Here is an 18257-nt window from a genome sequence, read left to right as displayed (position 1 = left end):
TTTCTATCATTAAATAAAATCTATGTAAGAACTCATTTGTGTGGTTTTTAAATGCATAGTAAAGTGCTTTTGTGGTCTAAGTTTGAAACTAAGAGCTGGTGAAACGTTCTCCAGAGCTGTTTTTAAATCACTTTCCACCTTGCGTTTATTGCCTTATCTCCTGTCTTTGCTATCTCTACCTATAAAGCAATTCTTTCTTTCAAACGACTTAAAGGAAAAAGCTTCACTCCTCATCTGTTGCTCCCTCCTCCTCCCGCTCCTCAAGGTCTTTTCAGCCTCAATAATAGACTTTCTTCAGGGAGGGCTAAGGTTCCCTGCTCTCCAGCCGTTTCTTTTGTCCCCGCCTAGTCGGGGAACTAAATCAATGGTGTGCTTGAATAGACATGCTGGGAATGGAAAAGGGTTGACGGTTCTTCGGGGACAGCTGGCGGTAAATTTAAGCTGAATTGAGTTGAAGCTCTGCAGCAAATAGATGCAAACCTGTCAAGGTTAATCACACGGTCACATTTTCACAAACCCTGACGCAGTTTTGCTGCATACAGTAGCTGTGTAAATGCCAATAATGATAAAAATACAGTGGAGCATTTGTTTGACAATAAAACAGGTGGTCCTCTGAAAAGACAGAACAGAGACGGGGGGTTTTGTTGCCGAGAGGTGAAAGGACTGGGTTATAAATCCCACATGCCTTCACGTCTCTTAGAAACTACTGCAAAACTGTATTCACAATAAAGTAAAATCATCTGATTATGCCAGTAAACACTCAAACTATTACAGATAGGATCTCTGAAGTAGTTTTCTCTGTTTTGTTTGTGGGGAGTTTACATTGAACAATTAAAATCGTACACACAGTGCAGTGGGCATTTTGCAGGCTGATAGCAGTGTTTTAGTCTCAATATTCATTTATCTGTCTACCTTCAGGTTAACGAAAATACATTAATAATGTTTAATTTAACACTGTATATTCCTTTGACTGTGAGATGTCTTCTTCTATTTCAATTGTGGACTTAATCTCTTACTTTCATTTCATTTATTGAACTAATATTTTATTTCCTGAAGGGATATGAAGGTTTTCTTGCCACCGTGTCACCACCAACCCTTTCTTTAAAAAAAACAATCATACTGCTTGTTGCATCAGTGTTAAATGAAATCCCTTGCCTTAGGGCTCAGACGCACCAAACTGACATCAAAGAACTTGCAGCAGCGAAGGCTGACTGTTGCGTCACCTCACATCAACTTGTGTCTCGGCCAAAAAGCTGCACTCGAACGCACCGCAAAGACCACAGCTGACAGCCAACTGCACAAGAGGACACGCTCTCCATACAACCAGGAAGTCGTAGTCTGTACCGGTAACTCAAAAAGGGAAACTGGAAAACTGACTGTGTTATGATAAAGCAGCGTTGTTTGACACCACTCTTGCTGATATATCCACTTCAAATCAAGAATATATCTAATAAAAAATGTCAGTGCATTGCATTGGCATCCATAATGTATTGAAGACTAACACCCAGCTCGATAAATTATTCATAATTTCTCCACCCAGATTTTACTCCTGACAGTGCTGGGACAACTTTAAAACATTTAGATGTTCAAGAGGGGAAATAAAATGGACAGAAAATACAACTGAACTGTCAACTGAATGAATAAAACACAAATGACGGCCGGGAGGCTCCTGACTTCAGTATTTCTAAAATCTTGGCCACGTGCCTTGTTGTGGATCACCACCCCGGGTCTCAGCATTTCAGGGGTTATTGAGTCTACAAGTGCTGCACAGTGATGTGACTCCTTGGTGACACTCGTTACTTTATCAAACTTTGCTGCCTGGAAGCAAAATCATTTTTTGCCACATGTCTACGTGCTATGTCATCAGAAAGCTGCGCACACCCGCAGGCAGCTTCTGTCTGTTTCCTCGTCACTTTGTTCTTGATGCATGAGAAGCCTTTCATTACGTTTCTTCTCACATTTGCATTTGTTTGACACCTTTACGCTCGTGATCATACCAATCAGAAATCTGTTGTCTCCCTGCTGACTGCGTGACGCTGTAGTATAGCAGCAATTACTAAAAATGACATGCAGTCGAAACAGCAATGCTGCAAATTAGGTTAAGCATATTCTATTACATGCAGGCATAGAAAGACAAAAACATTTCTCTAAAAAAGGTGCCTGCACACTGAGTTGATGATGCCAACTTTGTTTTTAACACAGTTTTGACATGATGTGTTCAGCAGGTAGACCCACATTAAAGTCATAGTCTGATTCTGCACAGGTGAGGATATACAGTATGAATGTGTATTTTTGTGTATTGTCCCCTGAGTCCCTCAACTGTAGGCGAATGCAATGCAATGCAACAGTCCAATCTAATACCAAACGAAAGGATGGTTGGATCCGTCCCCTTATCAGGATCCGTACCAAAAGTTAATGGGGTCTATTCTGGGCCGAGACCCATCCTCCATCCAAGTTCAGTGGAAATCTGTTCAGTAGTTTTTGTGTAATCCTGCTGACAAACCAACAAACATACAAGTGGAAAACTTTACCTCCTTGGCAGAGTCTGTACAGTAACATCTTCCAATCCTCAACATCACTATAATCCTGTGCAATTAAATTTCATATTCATATATTTAATATGTTTAAAGTGGCAACAGACAACTTTCCCCCCCTAATGTTTGCAAATAGTATTATTCATGCTGCCACTGATGCAAAGATAACTGGTTCGTTTCCATTTTCCTCAGAGTTGCAAATAACAACAACACAGGACAAAACATCAGTTTATTCAGTCATTTAGCCTATTATAGAAAGTTAACTATGTATTGTACGGCGCTGCAACAATTAATCGATAAATGATTCATTGTTTCAGCAGTTTATAGCAAAAAACTCACATATTTATCGTTCCAGCTTGAAAAATGGGAGGATTTACTGCCTCTCTCTGTTTTATTATCATTGTTAGCTGAATGTCTTTGGCTTTTGGACATTTTGTTGGACAAAATAAGACATTTGAAGATATCAGCCAGGCTTTTAACATTTAACAGACAACTAGCTAATTGCAGCCCTACAACTGTTTTTATCTGTTTTTGCAAATGCATTTTATCTTCTCATCACATGTGGGGTTTACTTGTGAGACTGGATTGTTTAAAAGCATCTTTGCTGACGATTGTTGGTTTCTTGTGATGCCTGTTGCATATTTTAACCGAGCTTTTGTCTGCCGCCTCTGTACTTTGCGAGCTGATCAGACTATGAGAATGCGTGAAAGCTTTCATAAAGGACAGTGTGGCCTCTCTGAGCGAACACGGGCACCAGAGGCCGTTTGAAATAAATATCTAAGGGGTCACACTTTCAAAGCGTGTGGAGGAGGAGGAGGGATGGAGGACACCAGCCACGCTTTTCATGTGCCGTCTCGCTACATGCCTACATCACCGCACGCCCCGCGCCACCAGCTTGTGACATTTCAGCCCCTTTTGTCTTCGACTGAGTGGTTCGAGGTCTCTTTGGAGAATTAATTTTTTTCCAGAGTGAATGACAGCTGCTGTGAAATGTAGGCATGGCGAGAGAGACAGTTAAAGGTGCTGCGAGATATAGAGGTGTGACATTAAAGCGGGAGGTCAAAGAGATAAAAGGCGACAGGTCAACAGACTGACATATGACGACATCATCACCACGAATCTGTCAAGATGTCACATAACTCAACGGACAAATCTCTAATATTCATACAGGAGCAACAAAATTCAACAGAACCAAAAACTACAGCCTCCAAAATGATTTTCAAGTTGTTTCAACACCTCTAACACAGTTTGAAACAAAACTGAACATTAAAATCTTCATGAAAGTGCGATTTATGTTTGTATCAGAGCGAGGAAAATCTAATAAACTGGCAACTGCAGCGTACGCGAAGACAATACAGCGTGAAATTAAGAACAGAGGGAGACGCTAACGTTTCCCTTTTCTGCTGACTTGACTCAGAAAATAGATGACGACAGAGAAAAGAATAAACTTCTGTTTACAGTACAAAGCCTGTTTTCCCCCTGTAGACGAAGTAGCTGGAGGCTACTGACACAGACAAGGTTATATGTTAATGAAGATGAGCGCACACACACAATCCACACACCCACACACTGTTCTGTTTAACTGTTATTTAACCAGACAAGTCCATTATGAATAAATCCTCTCATATCTGGTGTCATCGACACGAGGTAAGAAAAACGTGCTCCCCACCAGATGCTAATGACAACACACACACATACACTGTACTAGAACTGTACTCTACAATTTTGATTTAACTAAAAGATTTAACTTTAAGGATAAAGATATCACAGAGCAGTGAGTAGTTAAAGCAGTTGGATACAGCTAGTTAAAGCAACTAAAATATAACGAGACGGATGACATCCGACCAACCCAGACCATCAGTATTTGATGATCTGGGAATGAAACTCAACATTCAACGGTCTTCTTCCAGGAAGTTTCTTTTTTTTTTTGTTTTAAAACCAGCTGAAAACAAAACATTACCACTTTAATGCATCAGGAAGGGGCTGTTCTGCCTAACGGGTAATTTCATTTTTGATGAGTACATTTTGCTGCTACTTTATCTCAAGTAAAATGTTGAATGCAGAAGTACAACTTGACTTTGAAGTGTTTTTCAAGGATCTCAATATTAATACGATACTAAGTTTCAGATCTTGAGAATGAGGACGTTACTTTTAGAAAACGACAACAGTTTCCTCCACTTGTTTCTTCAAAGGATTGTATAAACATTAAGACTTAGTTTTAGGGTTTGAATTCGGCTTAGGTTGACCGCAGTTCGAGTCACATCACTGGATATTTTCAAGGAGACCTGCGGAAATTTCCAGACGTTTTTGTGGCGACCCAATCCGGCTATTTTTCACAGGAAATTGGACCATCTCCATCTGTGAGCGTGGCGACTAAAAACAGGATACTAAACTAATAAGTGGTGGAAAGACAATCAGTGGCTGCTAGCATCATGTCCCGTTGCCATGGCGATAAATTGAGCGGCGCAAACATGATGAGAAAAGGATGATGTGTGACGCTAAATGACGACGGCTTACAGTTTGTGTGTGTGCAGAATTAGAGGCTGGGGTCTGCGGATGTAGCCTGTAACAGATTTGTTTTTTTAATTGGTCGTCAGTGAAGGTCATCATCATCAGGGGGATAATTGTATACATGCTGAGACAAAACACGTAGGCCCAGGTCTAATCAGCGAGACCATCTCGGAGGGAGGCCTGAGGTTGATGAGGTCGTCGTTCAGGTTGTGTAGGTCTGCGCTTTGTGTCCTCGGGATGTTAGTGACGGAGATGCAGCGGTTAATACTAACACTTCACGAGCATTTAAAGTCTTTTATGCACCAAATATTATCTGGTTCCTGGATCTAAAATATGACTTTGCCTCTTTTCTTTCTCTTTTTCTCAAAATATTTTGGCTTTTGACTGTTCATTGGACAAAAAGGACTGGACTATGGACTATTTTCATCTGGCTTTTATTGTTATATTGTGTCATTAAACTAGGTCATCTTAAAGTGGCTACGATCAATATTTTTCTTGTTGTGAATACATCAAATAACAATGTGAAATGAGATTGTTATCACCTGAATCTGCAGCTTCACTCGGCTCTATGGAGCCCGATAGTGAGATTAAGCTCATTGTTTTGCAGTCAACTTTACTCTTTTGGTTCCCTCGCTGCTCTCAGGCGTCATTGTCAGACACAGCAGGCAGCAGATTTCAGAGAAAAGGCTCTAACAACACACTGTACACTCGCTGCTCAACAGCAAACAGAAATGGTCGGCGACTAGCTAGTGCGCACAAAGAAGCATTTAGCAGCTAAAGAGCCAGATATTTCACTCAGGAGTTGGTGGAGGCCAAAAACAGAGCGAAAAGACAGACATAAAGTCACCAGACGCCAGAAAAAATGACTTCAAATGAATGATAATAAGCAACCTCTTGCTAACGATGTCACTGTTGTGTTGTCAACTTATTTCTGCTGCTCCCAAGTGGCCCAAAAACCCCAGTTATTTAAGGTTTAGCAACATTTGTACATACACTAAACATAGCACAACATACCATGGTGCAGCCATGGGTTCGGTGCCTGTATGTCTTCGGGAACAAAAGACTTTTTTTGGCCTCTTGGACCCCAACTTGACGTCCAGATGGGAACAAATCAAACTCTGAGTGCAGGAGGCGTGAGATATCTGCACGTATCTGTTTTGCCTTTCTATGTACAGCACTGTCAAATATACTGCAAAGTTATTTTTGTGACTTGTCAATCACCTTCCCTTCAATACTGGCAGAGAGCTTTTAAGTTGCCGTACCGAGCTGTTATGTTAGATGAGAAAATACTTTCAACCGAGCTCTTGTACGCCTTTTCAAATATATGTTATCTAACAGCTGCACGGAAAAACATGCTGAGAGGAAGACGCACGAACTTGAATACTCTCCGACATTTATCGCTCTCTTGCTTCACTTTGAGGCATCACAATTACTAAAATTGTACTCAACATATTGCGGCCACTGGCCGTTCAACACAGCAAGACGTTTCTGGTGCAACCAACCTTTTTAAAATTCAGATAAACTGAAAAAATAGTGTCAGCTATGAGCAACAGCAAATGACAAGAGTGTGGGTTGACTTTTTCCGCTCAAAGCGCCGCCGACAACCTGAATACACTCTAAAATGTCTGGTGGCAAAAATGGAAAGTAATTACTTTAGCTGGAAAAGGTGAGTGATAATGAGACTGCACTTTAGCAGTGGAGACAAATAATGAATCAGAACCAAACATGAAATATCTTCTTTTTTTCAACTAAATAATTGAGATGCTTATTTTGTTACGCCGGGGATGAATATTCCCATTAAAGCATCTTTCCAATAATTAAGATGACGTATGTTTTATCTTCAGAAACACGGGTGCAGATCATTATTCGCTGAGGGAGAATTAATTTTCATTAGAGCCAAAAAGCAGCAGCGTAGCATTTAATCACTGACGCGGGAATAAAAAAGTTGCAGGAGTTGTTTCTGTTGCAGGAAGTTTCAAAGTCTTCAGTGATTTTGACCTCTTCTTTATTTTTTTTCTTCATGCTTGAAAACCAAAAGGGGAAGCAGGTTCACAGGAAACACAGACTTATAGAAAGCACTGGAGAAGCAAAATGTGCACCAGTGATTTTACACTATCTCTCAACAAAACACTTATTTAAATTTTGGTTTCAGGGGCGGAGGTGGGGGGTTTTTACAGTCAAACTATTTAGGGACAATGGTGCTTGAGTTAAATGCTATGATCAGCATGCTAACATGCTCACACTGACAATGATAGCAATGTTTAGCAGGTATATTGTTCACCATGTTTCGCATATAGAGTGCAACTCAGTCCACATTTATCTGATATCTTTACTTTTACTCCTGTATGACTTTCGGGAACACTGGTATCAAATTTCATAGCAACTTATCTAATAGTTACTGAGACGTTTCACTTAAAAACAACTAATATCAACCTCACAGTGGCGCCAGAGGTAAAGGTCGGGGGATCACTTAAGTCGGTGGGATTCATTCTCAGTGGACGACGTTGAGAGATGTTGAGATATTTCAGTCAACGGACTGCCAAACCTCGAGCCTCACAGCTAGCATAAATAAAAATCCAATAAAAAGTCTGGTTTACCTGCCACAAAGGTCTAATACACACAGAGATGTCAAAGGAATAGCTGCAGTGCACACGGCGTGGGAAGATATCAGGCTGTTGACAATCTAATGTCATCTCACTTATATATCATCAGGTCCATTAACCTGCTTTAGACCTAATCTAAAAAACCTGGAAAATGTCCTGACAAGGTCATCATCATTTTCTTCCTGAGAACATTTAGGTGCACGTAAGGATAAAAGCACAACAACACACTCAATGAGCTGATGTTGACACATTACACTGTGATGTCCTCATGAGATCTGTTATGGCATAAACACACGCAGCTTAATGAGAGAGAACGGGGGGGAAATAAAAGCAGAGCTGACACCGAGGTCTTAAAAGCTGTGTGTCTGAGACACAGCGATGGTTACCATGGTAAACTGATGGAAGTGACCACAGCAGGAGGGCATCTACATGTCTGAAGCTCTGAGCGCAGGATTAACAACATATCAGGGGTGCAGAAGCTGTGAAAACAGTGATCAAGGATGATGAGAACTTTTCTGCAGAGGACGGTGAAAACACACGACATAACGACGTCCTGCTGCTCCTTCCTTCAACTGTTTCCTTGTTTGTGGCTTGACAGGAAAAGCCCCATTATACTGGAGGGCTTACATAACATTATTTTTTATAGCATTTTGTCGTGCATATACTTGCAGACTGAGGCGCATAATGAATGCACGCACGAAAAGACACAGTGTCAGCACAATAAGGGCAGCCCAGAGCACAGCAACCAGCAAGGGGTAAGTCTCAGGGATGGTTCTGTTTTAGCTACAGAGCGCAACAACCGGAGATTGTGACGGACAGATTAAGACAGGAGGAACACAAACATGACCTCCTGCTCGAGCACTCGGAGCCAGAACGGAGAAACTTCTCTGAGGGCGAGCCAGACAGGGAAAGAGAAAATGAAAAATGAGCTCTGCAGTTTTAAGAGGTGTGCATGATCTATGGCGGGCTATAAACATTCCTAAGATATTACTCAAGTAGCAAAGGCCAATCACATGCTTCAAACAGACGCTAATAGAGAGAGAGACGTGGTGAAACTTGTCTGACTCAACTTTCAACTGTTGTAAACCAACTTCCTTGATTATATCCAATCGCAAGACACAAAAGAACTCATTTATTAGGAGTTGCGATGAGGACAGTCAAGAAAATCTACACCGATAATGCAGAGCTTCCCCGACAAAGCTATCAAAACAATAACTTCTTCTACACAGTTCCTCATGCGCCTTGGGTAAACGTCAAGCCCAGGAGGGCAATAACACACTGCTGATTACATGTGACTCTCGCCTGACTCCATTCAACCTTTCACAGTTTTTCACTCACGCTGCAGAGATTTAAACAAAAAAAAGCAATAGATTCCCTGATCGATCACATCGAACACATAAAAAACTCAACGAACAGAAGATTTACAGTCGTAACAAATGCAAAACGCTACCTCTGTCACATAGATGAGCGGAGTAGCACTGTAGTTCTTCCTCATGCCTCCTCTTCCTCACAGCCTGAGGTCAAAGTGCATGCTACAGGAGCTCCACGTGAAACCCCCTGCACATCAGACAGCCCTGTCTGCCTCTTTGAAGTTTGAAGGACTACCCTCTGAGGGAGGAGGAGGAGGAGTGTGTCTGCCTGCCTGCCTGTCACTTATTGTGAAATCTTTTGCTTCCTGTGTTAGCAGCAAAACGGCGGCTCCCTGTGCATCTCCTCACACTCAGATCCCAACCTGCACTACGCTTCCTCGTCCTGAGGTGCGTTTCCCAAGCTGCACTGCTTCTGCCCGGTCGGGGGAAAGACCACCTTAAAAGGCATGAAGCAGCACGAGCAGGATTTTTTATGATCCATATCAGGCACCCTCCACTGGGCCGGAGCGCACACTTCGCCACGGTAACAACAACCTCTGGCTGCCAATCGGGAGGGAGCAGACGGGATGGATGGAGAGCCGGTGACGGCCACCGAGAGAGAGGGGGGAGGAAGGGGAGAGATTTAAGGGGATGAATGAATGTGGGAACGTTGAGTTTGTGCAGGAATCTCCTGGCAGACTCGCTCCCTGAGGGGTGAACGCACTCTGCAGGACGGAGTCTGACAGCACTTCTAATCTGCAGAGCCAGATAACAGCCAGTGTGTGTGTGTGTGTGTGTGTGTGTGTGTGTGTGTGTGTGTGTGTGTGTGTGTGGACTGCGTGCACCCACTCCCACTCATGCTCGAAGGCAGTCTTAACGAGTGGGAAGGGAAGCAACTGCACATAAGTTAACTTTAAGTAGATTTGAGGGACTTGGACTTTACTTGAGTCACAGAAGGGCCATAAAAAAGACTGAGTAAAGAAAATAACCACAGAAACATGAAGAGGAAGTAATCAATTAATCAACTAATCGTTTTGATTGACAGAGAGTTAATAGAGTTAACAGAGAGTTCCCCCTCAACCAGCTACATCCTGCTTTTAGATGAATCCATGAGTCATAATAATCTATTTTTCTGCCTTGAGTACTTTTACTTTTAATCCTTTAAAAGGTCCAAAAAGGTGTAAGAAAGTTGGTTTTGCGTCTCAGCCCCGACTCATCAAATACTGACGACCTTTAAGTACATTTTCCTGATTATTCATCCTCTGACTTATGTTTTATCTTCAGTGCAGGACTTTACTTTTACAGTTTGGTATTACTTTTACGTAACTGCCACTCGGGGTCTTTGCTGGCTTCATTTTTAAACAACCACGACTGCCGAGGAAAAACCATCTACACGACTCAGGTAGAAATGTTCACGGACGAGGTCATTTAAAGTTTTATTCATGTTCAGTCTCAACTTTCTTCATCACTCTCTTCAGTTACAGCGACAGGCGACCAAATATGCAGCAGAATATACTGCAAAAACTTTATTTTAAGTGAGGTAATCTTACATTTAGATGTTAAAATCGAGTTTATTTTCTTTTAGAGTGGGTTATCTAGTGTAGAGTATTCAAGGCTGTTTGACTTCCTTCATGTAAATGTCACTTTCCTGGTCTTAATCAGGAGATTTGTTCGCTCTGGCTGAAAAAAACATCTTTGTTTTAAGTTTTAGTACTTTAGTGTCCATGAGGTTAGATTCTCAAATATATCTCGGGACAAAATATTTAATTTCAAGGTTCAGATGGATGGATTTGTTATTAATTATTAATGATTACATGCACAGACAAACTGATGAAGGCAACGAGAAGGGACTGAAGTGTCAACAAACATCAGTCAGTCCTATAGGAGAGGGATCTCTTTTCCTTTTTATCGCCACATTAAAGACTTTTTTGTGGAGATTTCTTTATCTGGATCGAGGGTCTAAAGGAAAGAGTTTAGGCAGGTTGTTCTCACCCTTCAGGCAAACCGTGACTTGTGACGCTGAGTTATATAAATAAAACTGACGGGACTAGAAAGACCTGTGAGGCTGAAGGTGGAGCGACGCTTTGACTTGATGATGGCCCGAGATGAACCAAAGTCATTAGGAACTTTTCTTTTAAATAAAGTAACAACTAGCAGCTTCAAGTGAAGATGTGGCTTTAAATGTGTTTGTGTTTTCACAGGAGACGTTTTGACATTTCACAGCAGGAAGCTGTGGGTGTAAATGATAAAACTAATGATGTGTGAATGTCATTTAACTGCTTCAGTTTCAGGGTGCTGATCTTGTGCTTTGGATAGAACAGAGCCATTTACACCTGCGCTATAAAAAAGTCCTGTGACATCTGGCAGATAAGATCCAGCGTGTCAGACTGAGGCTTTACTCTTTTTTTAGTGGTTTAAACATCAAGACATCTCTTTGTTTCAATCTGCTGTTTTCGTTCAGTAAAGCACTTTGTCACCAGGAAAGTCTTATATTAATACAGTTTATTATTATTGTCACATGTCCATAATAATTACTTCACACTTGGCATTTAGGAGATAACAGCACAGGTGTTACCATCAGTAGTAATTACCAGACCTGCAACACGCACACGTAGCCTCAACTAACATTTCAATCGCAGCTCACTGATTGCAGATATTTCAATATGTCCTCTCAGGTAAAAAGCACAGCTGCGACTGAAATGTTAGTCGAGGCTACGTGTGCGTGTTGCAGCTCTGCTGATTACTACTGATGGTAACACCTGTGCTGTTTCTGCAAACAAATCAAAGACGACCTTTTTCCCAGCAGCCATTTTGACATGAAACAGAAGGTAAACATTAAACACAGGTGTTGCTAGCGACGTTAATGAAGGCTGTGTTCTGTTAATTAATCTGATTAGTATCACCTGTGTTTCCTGGCTGCTGTGAGAAAAGGTCCAAATCTCCTAAATGCCAAGTGTGAAGTAATTAATATGGTATGTTAACATTTGCTGTATTTAAGCTTTTAGTTTAGCAGCGACATCGAAGATTTTGGCTTCAAAAAATGTGCAAAATCTGTCTTTTCAAACCAATTTGTGATCTCAGAGCTTCTGAACTGTGTGCAGCCATTTTGGTTGTTTATTTGCAGTTTAAAGTCCTCGTCTACTTCTGTTGATCAGGAGAACGCTGCAAAGATGTTTTGCTGACTTTTCACCTGACTTTCCATTCGCATTTTTGGGGGAAAAAAGAGGAAAAACTAACGCTGTTAAGCAGAAAAAAGAACAGTCTGCCATCGACAGTAAAAAACAAGGAGGGAGATTGTGACACAGCAGCACCAGGCACAAACGACTGAGACAAAATTCAACAAAATCTTCCTCCATCTAGCTCCAATTCCTCCCTCTCCTGCGCAGAAACACTCGTGGGGGAGTGGACAGAACTGGGACGCTGGTATTTTTGCACCAAAATGCTCTGGGGTGGCCTAAAAAAAATAAAAGACCCAAGGCAATGACTCTGACCCATTAAGCACAACGACCATTTGGAGGGTTGGAGATAAAAAACGGGAAGTCTGGAAATACTCATTAAGGATCTCACACTCGACTCTGGGAGTCAAATCCATGCGAGGGAGGAAGTCGGGCATGAATGATGCAAGAGGAGAGGACGGGGAGGGAGAGGGAGAAAAAAGCAGGAGACAGTGATGTTAAAGTGAAGGGATGGAGAATCGAAGAGGAGGAGGAGGGGAGCAGATATGACAGTTGGCAGGAGGGAAGATGGGAAGAGGAGCGAGGGCCAGACGTGGAGTGTGTCTCGGCAACAAGATGACCCTCTTTATCCTCTTTCTGGTGCCGGGCCGGCATCACTGGCAGCTGCCACTTCAGTATACTGCTGCCTCAGCAATTATACGCACTGAGAGAGATTATCTGCTCCATTTGCAGAGGATGAATCAGACAATGGCTATCAGCTAATGTAAGACGCAGACAAAACCGAACGATTCAGTGAATACAAATGTAAAATCTGGTTACCAGAGCACATTACATGCCACTCAGGGCCTCACTGTCGTCTGTCAAAGCTCTTCTCGCTCATTATTCTTAATTAATTGCAAAGGATTTGAATGAATCTGCCTCCGTTCTCGGAGCAAAAGTCTGCTCTGGTTCCTGAATAAAGACGAGAGAGGATTGCTGCTGACTCGAGAGGATGCCAAGAGCCGTTTTCATTCTCTCCCACTGATGCTGCAGTGATACAGCCGGGTGACAGGGGCTGACTCACAGGCGTAAATCAGCAGGAACGATGCCCCCTCTTGGACATTAAACACGATTACAGACAGGGTGTGTGCTGGAGCTTACGTTGAGCTGACTTTCCTCTTTTTCTTCATCTTCCTCCAGAGTATCCCCTCGAGGAAAAAGGGATGAAACAGTGAGCCTCCTCATTTAACAGCTCCAGATCCCTGAAACTATCAGAACAAACATCATGTCATCACTACAAACAGGCCCTTAAATTACATTAATAGACATTCAGCTGAAGGGTGGTGGAAGAAGTACTCAGATCTTGTATGGTAAGGTGTATGAATTGAATGTTACACCAAACTCCATTCAAAAATAACAGAATTTAAGAATATACACAGTTGAAGTGCTTATATCTTTTACTTGATTCAAAATAACAACACCAAAGTGTAAATAATCACTTAATTCATATTTTGTTTTAACAATCAAAGTATAAGTTAACAGTAGGCTGACAAAAAAACGAAATACTTAAGCAACATTTACAAGTAGTGGTTGAATTAAAACTAAACGCTGATGCTAAAGGAATTTAGCTTAGTTAGCTAGCCATATTCAACCACTGCTGTTGGATCGAGGACTTTATATTAAATAAAAAATAAATGTTGGACACACACAAGGAGACGTCAACATATAATTCAAATTTGTATACACAGACTGAAACGTATTTCACCCACTTTAATAAGTATTTAAACAAAGTAAACAAAACACTGCCAGCTAGCTGCTTTAAGCTAGCTAAACGTTAACGTTAGCATGTTAACCCAAGTTCATAGGGGAGTTAGCATGCTAACATTTGCTACCTAGCAGCCCAGTACAGTTGATAGGAACGTTAACTAGTCTTATGTGTATTTATTTGGTCATAACTCAAATTACTGGATAAATTATAGTAATTAATTGACCTGGTGATGGCGCCAGATGAAAAGCCGAGGCTCAAAGTTAGCATATTTCACCCTGAATGTAAATCCATTAAAGCTAACATCCTGCTAGCTCACTTTTTTGTGTGTTCAAAGCGAAATTAATTCAACTTTTGGCAATTTTGGAGACATTAGTTTGCATATCATATGTTAGAAACGCCTCTCAGTATGACTTCTCTTTTAAACAGGTCCAAACAAACCCTGAACATCAAAACCATGATGAAGGTGGGGTTGATGCAGGACAGCTGTATCAGATTACATTAGTTCACATGACAAATGCTAGAAAATCCACCCATAATAGTAAGAAAGTGGAGATAATCAAAGCACCAACCTGTCCTGGTCCTGGTCCTGGTTCTGGCTGGAGTTTCACAGAGACTCTGGCACTGACTCATTATGAGTGTGTGTTGCACCTCCAGTCACTTTCACACACTGTGACCAGGCAGCTCTGGAGGATCTCTGCACGCCTCAGTGTGAAATGCTGCAGGTTGCAAGTTTCTCTCAGCTCAGCATAATCCTCCAGTGATTAACAGGCAGCAGAGACACAGTGCTGTGAGCTCACTGCCACACCGGGCTCAGGCTCGGCTGCTTGTTCTGACGACTGTCTTCACGGTCAGACCTGCGTACAGATGTGTGGTGCTGATGTTTGATCACATCATCTTGTAGATTGGTTGTCTATGTGACATTTTAATGAAATTCTTTACAAATATGCACGAAATATCATTACAGGGCGACAAAAACACACTGAGGAGTGAGCTGTTGTTACTTTAAGAGATGACTACCAGCATCATAAACTTGATCTGGGTTATTAAAATGATATTTTTTTTTACTATTTTGTGACATTTTATGAAGAAAACAAGAAATCTGCTTATTAGAGAAGACATTTGTAGATATCCAGCAGCAGGATAGATATCCAGTGGATGTTGGCACCACATGGTGAAATGTCCCTGGGTTCCTGAATCAACATCCTTCAAGAGTTCACTTGTGTAAACTGAGTTAAATTATGAGTGAATGTGTCTGACACTTCCTCACATTAATTATGTATGTTGCTCCAGCTCTTCATTGAAAGCATTTTTCATCAACTGGAAATACTCTGGAGGTCTTGTGCATCATTTTCCCTCAAAGTTTGTGCGCACAACATGAAACTAATGACTCGTCTGTCAGACACTGAAGCTCAGACCAACACATATCAAGTTTCATTAAAGGACTGACGCATCATAAATGTCAGTATAGAGATTTTATTCAGGACACGGTGGATACAGCGGCGGGAGACCATAATTTACAAATATGCAGTCAGAGTTCACTGAGCTCCGGCTTTGGGGGGAACCCACTCGTGGATCTTCTTGCGGGTGGTGGAGTAGGGCACGTACTGCTGCGCGCTGCCGCTCACGTTGATCTGGTGGACCTCAGCCAGGAACTTCTTGGGCTCAGGTGGGTGTGTGGTGGGGGGGTCGTCCGTCATACAGTGCAGCCAGCGATGCCTGAAAAGTAGAAGAGAAGAAAGAAACTGGTATAAATAACAGTTTTTTATTAATTTTTCTGTAATTTTTGGCTTTTTTCAAGCTATTTCCATTTCCATTTCTTTTATCTACTTGCCAAGAGAGTACAGCAGAGTCCTAAACCTCAGTTTTTATGCAGGAATATTTTATCATAAAGAGCTGCAACAATTAGTTGATCGAAAGATTCATTGTTTAGGTGATTTTCCAAGCAAAGATCTCAAACACTTGCTGGTTCCACCTTAATAAATGTGAGGATTCGCTGCTTTTCTTTGTCATTTATGACAGTAAATGAAGAGTTTTGGGGTTTTAGACTGTTGGTTTGACAAAATAAGCAAACTGAAGATGTCATTTAGATTAAAATGTGCTTTTTCACAATTTTCTGACATTTTATAGACCAAACGATTATGTAAATAATCATTAGCTGCAGCCATATTATCATATGCTGTATATCTAAACGAGAGTTTCAGCTCCAAGTGTTCATTGCATGTATTATAAATATTTGTATTATTTCTATAAAGACACTGCAGGTCGTACCATTCAGCTGGAACCATGCTGCCGTCCACCTCCCACAAGGTTTTCTTTCCGTTCATCTCTGTGGTGTAGATCACCCAGCGGTGACGTCCTGGACACATTTTTGACAGAGACAACAGTTTATTTACCAAATCACACTTGTGTCACTCAGACACAGGTGAAGTGTTTGTCTGCTTATAAAGAAGAGCGAGAAAACAGCACACACAACTGAACATCCTGAGCACAATCCTCCTGAAACTTCAGGAAATCATGCACATTTGAGAACTCACCAAAGAAGTAGTTTTTGTTGTCCTCAAAGTATTTATTTCCATATTTATCCACGCCGATCAGAGTTCCTACCTTCACATCATTCACCCTGTCAATGAAATGATGAAAGTCAGGTTGACTGCCGACAGACATATAGACCACTTTTATATACTGAGGACAGAGGAGCAGACTTTTAAATCAATCAATCAAAAACATGTCCTCCTGATTAATAAAGGCAGACACACTCAGTTAAGCAGGTCTGTACTACCGCAGTGCGAACCAGTGACATCAGCTCTAGTAAACGGTGGTGGATGACTTTAACTTGTCAGCCAAAGTTATCAGTGATGACCTTCAGCAGTGCTGGAAAGTAACTAAATGTAAGATTTTTCCAGTTTCACTACATTTTCAGAGGTACATTTATTTTTAATCCACTATATTTATTTGATCATTTTAGTTAGTAGTTACTAGAGCCTGATCGATACACCAGTCGGCCAATATTACCGGCCAATTTTGGCCTATTACAGACATCAGTATCAGCCTATATGTGCCCGTATGAAAGCTTTTAATAAGAAATTATAATATAGAGAAAGATGCTTTGGGCAATTTATAATTCTTAAATACAAAGTGGATTTACAGCGTCAGTATACAGTAATTTTAGACAACAAAGTGTATAGTTAGACTGTAATGTATCCTGCCTTTGTTACATATTTTTGTCACGTGTTTGATAATCACATTTGAGGGATCATTGCAAAAAAATGTGCATCATCAGCGGATGTATCCAAATCTGAATCTAATACTTCCTCATACTGATTTTGGCATCAGCCCCAAAATTTGAGTATCGGTCGGGATCTACTTGTAACTTTACAGACTGACATTATTAATATAAAATATAATGAATACATATATGATGCATTATTGTTTTATTATTACCCAAATGCATCAATATTTATAATTCAATGTATGATAACCTTTATTCTGAAACTGGCCAGTCTGCACGATGAGTACTTTTATTTTGGTAGTTCAGGTGTATGTTTATGTTAATTCTTTTATACTTTTACTTATTAAAAGTTTGAATGCAGTACTTTTACATTGTCAGAGAATATTTCTTCTTTTACCTCAGAATAGATACGAGTACTTTTACCAACACTGACATTCACCATGTTTAAATCGGGAGAGCTGGTGCTGAACACTTCCTTAAATACAGAGATTTTTGAACGGGGTTTGGTTTGGTTCAGCCGTTTCACAGGTTTGACATCATTAAACGTTTATTGTCTCAGTTAGCTGTCAACATGCTAACTGGACTCGGAACATAAAACCCGGGTCACACATCTTTCTGACGCCTTCACGGTCACCGACAGAGGTTCAGTATGTACATTTAAACTTTATTAATCACACTGACCTGAACAACTGAAGGAGTAAACCTCGGACTCCACCGTGACCTCCTATTTGCCCCAAAGCCCTTCGGACGAGGTTCGCATACTCCGCCATCTTGAGACGGAAGAATTACGGAGACGGACTGTTCCGCGTTAAAACAGGTCCGAGTACAAACAACCGGCGGAGGAACGTTTAGCATTAGTTCCACATGTAAATACAAATGTATGCGCTAATAATAATACTTAATAATTTATACTATCACAACGAGAAACGATGTTTAGTCTTTTCCTTATTTTTCTACATTTGTATATGATATTTATTTAATGTTCTACACTAAAATAAAAACAATTTGACTTTTTTATCTTATCATATATCTCATATTTATGACGTTGTCTTATAATGTTGACTTTTTTAATCTCATAATGACTTTCTATCCCATAATTTTTACGTTT

The 18257-nt window shown here is 40.9% G+C and overlaps 2 protein-coding genes across 2 annotated transcripts in view; both read right to left on the bottom strand.

The window, feature by feature from the left end:
- Positions 1 to 14617, bottom strand: part of tmcc3 (transmembrane and coiled-coil domain family 3) — a 49963-nt gene extending 35346 nt beyond the window's left edge. Inside the window, exons 1-2 of the mRNA XM_073480816.1 lie at positions 14490 to 14617; positions 13314 to 13420 (exon numbers count right to left, since the gene is read on the bottom strand). Of these exons, the coding sequence (XP_073336917.1) occupies positions 13314 to 13397 (84 nt within the window). The 5' untranslated portion in view covers positions 13398 to 13420; positions 14490 to 14617. The remainder of the gene's footprint in view (positions 1 to 13313; positions 13421 to 14489) is intronic.
- A 760-nt stretch (positions 14618 to 15377) lies between these two features.
- ndufa12 (NADH:ubiquinone oxidoreductase subunit A12) lies at positions 15378 to 17947 on the bottom strand. The gene is made up of 4 exons (XM_073480622.1): positions 17831 to 17947; positions 16455 to 16540; positions 16189 to 16276; positions 15378 to 15636 (listed from the first exon to the last, which is right to left on the bottom strand). Exons 1-4 carry the CDS (start codon positions 17917 to 17919, stop codon positions 15456 to 15458), a joined length of 444 nt encoding a protein of 147 aa, XP_073336723.1. The 5' UTR covers positions 17920 to 17947; the 3' UTR covers positions 15378 to 15455.
- Between the last annotated feature and the right edge of the window lie 310 nt (positions 17948 to 18257).

The sequence above is a fragment of the Pagrus major genome, chromosome 14 (genome assembly GCF_040436345.1).
Source record: "Pagrus major chromosome 14, Pma_NU_1.0".
Taxonomy (NCBI): Eukaryota; Metazoa; Chordata; class Actinopteri; order Spariformes; family Sparidae; genus Pagrus; species Pagrus major.
This window is presented reverse-complemented; position numbering and strand designations above follow the sequence as displayed.

Excerpts from the sequence above, each read along its gene's own strand:
- ndufa12 (XM_073480622.1), bottom strand. The coding sequence starts at position 17,919 with ATGGCGGAGTATGCGAACCTCGTCCGAAGGGCTTTGGGGCAAATAGGA. Across the intron at positions 16,277-16,454 it reads CAACAAAAACTACTTCTTTG|GACGTCACCGCTGGGTGATC; the intron begins GTGAGTTCTCAA and ends AAATGTGTCCAG. Across the intron at positions 15,637-16,188 it reads AGCATGGTTCCAGCTGAATG|GCATCGCTGGCTGCACTGTA; the intron begins GTACGACCTGCA and ends TCTACTTTTCAG.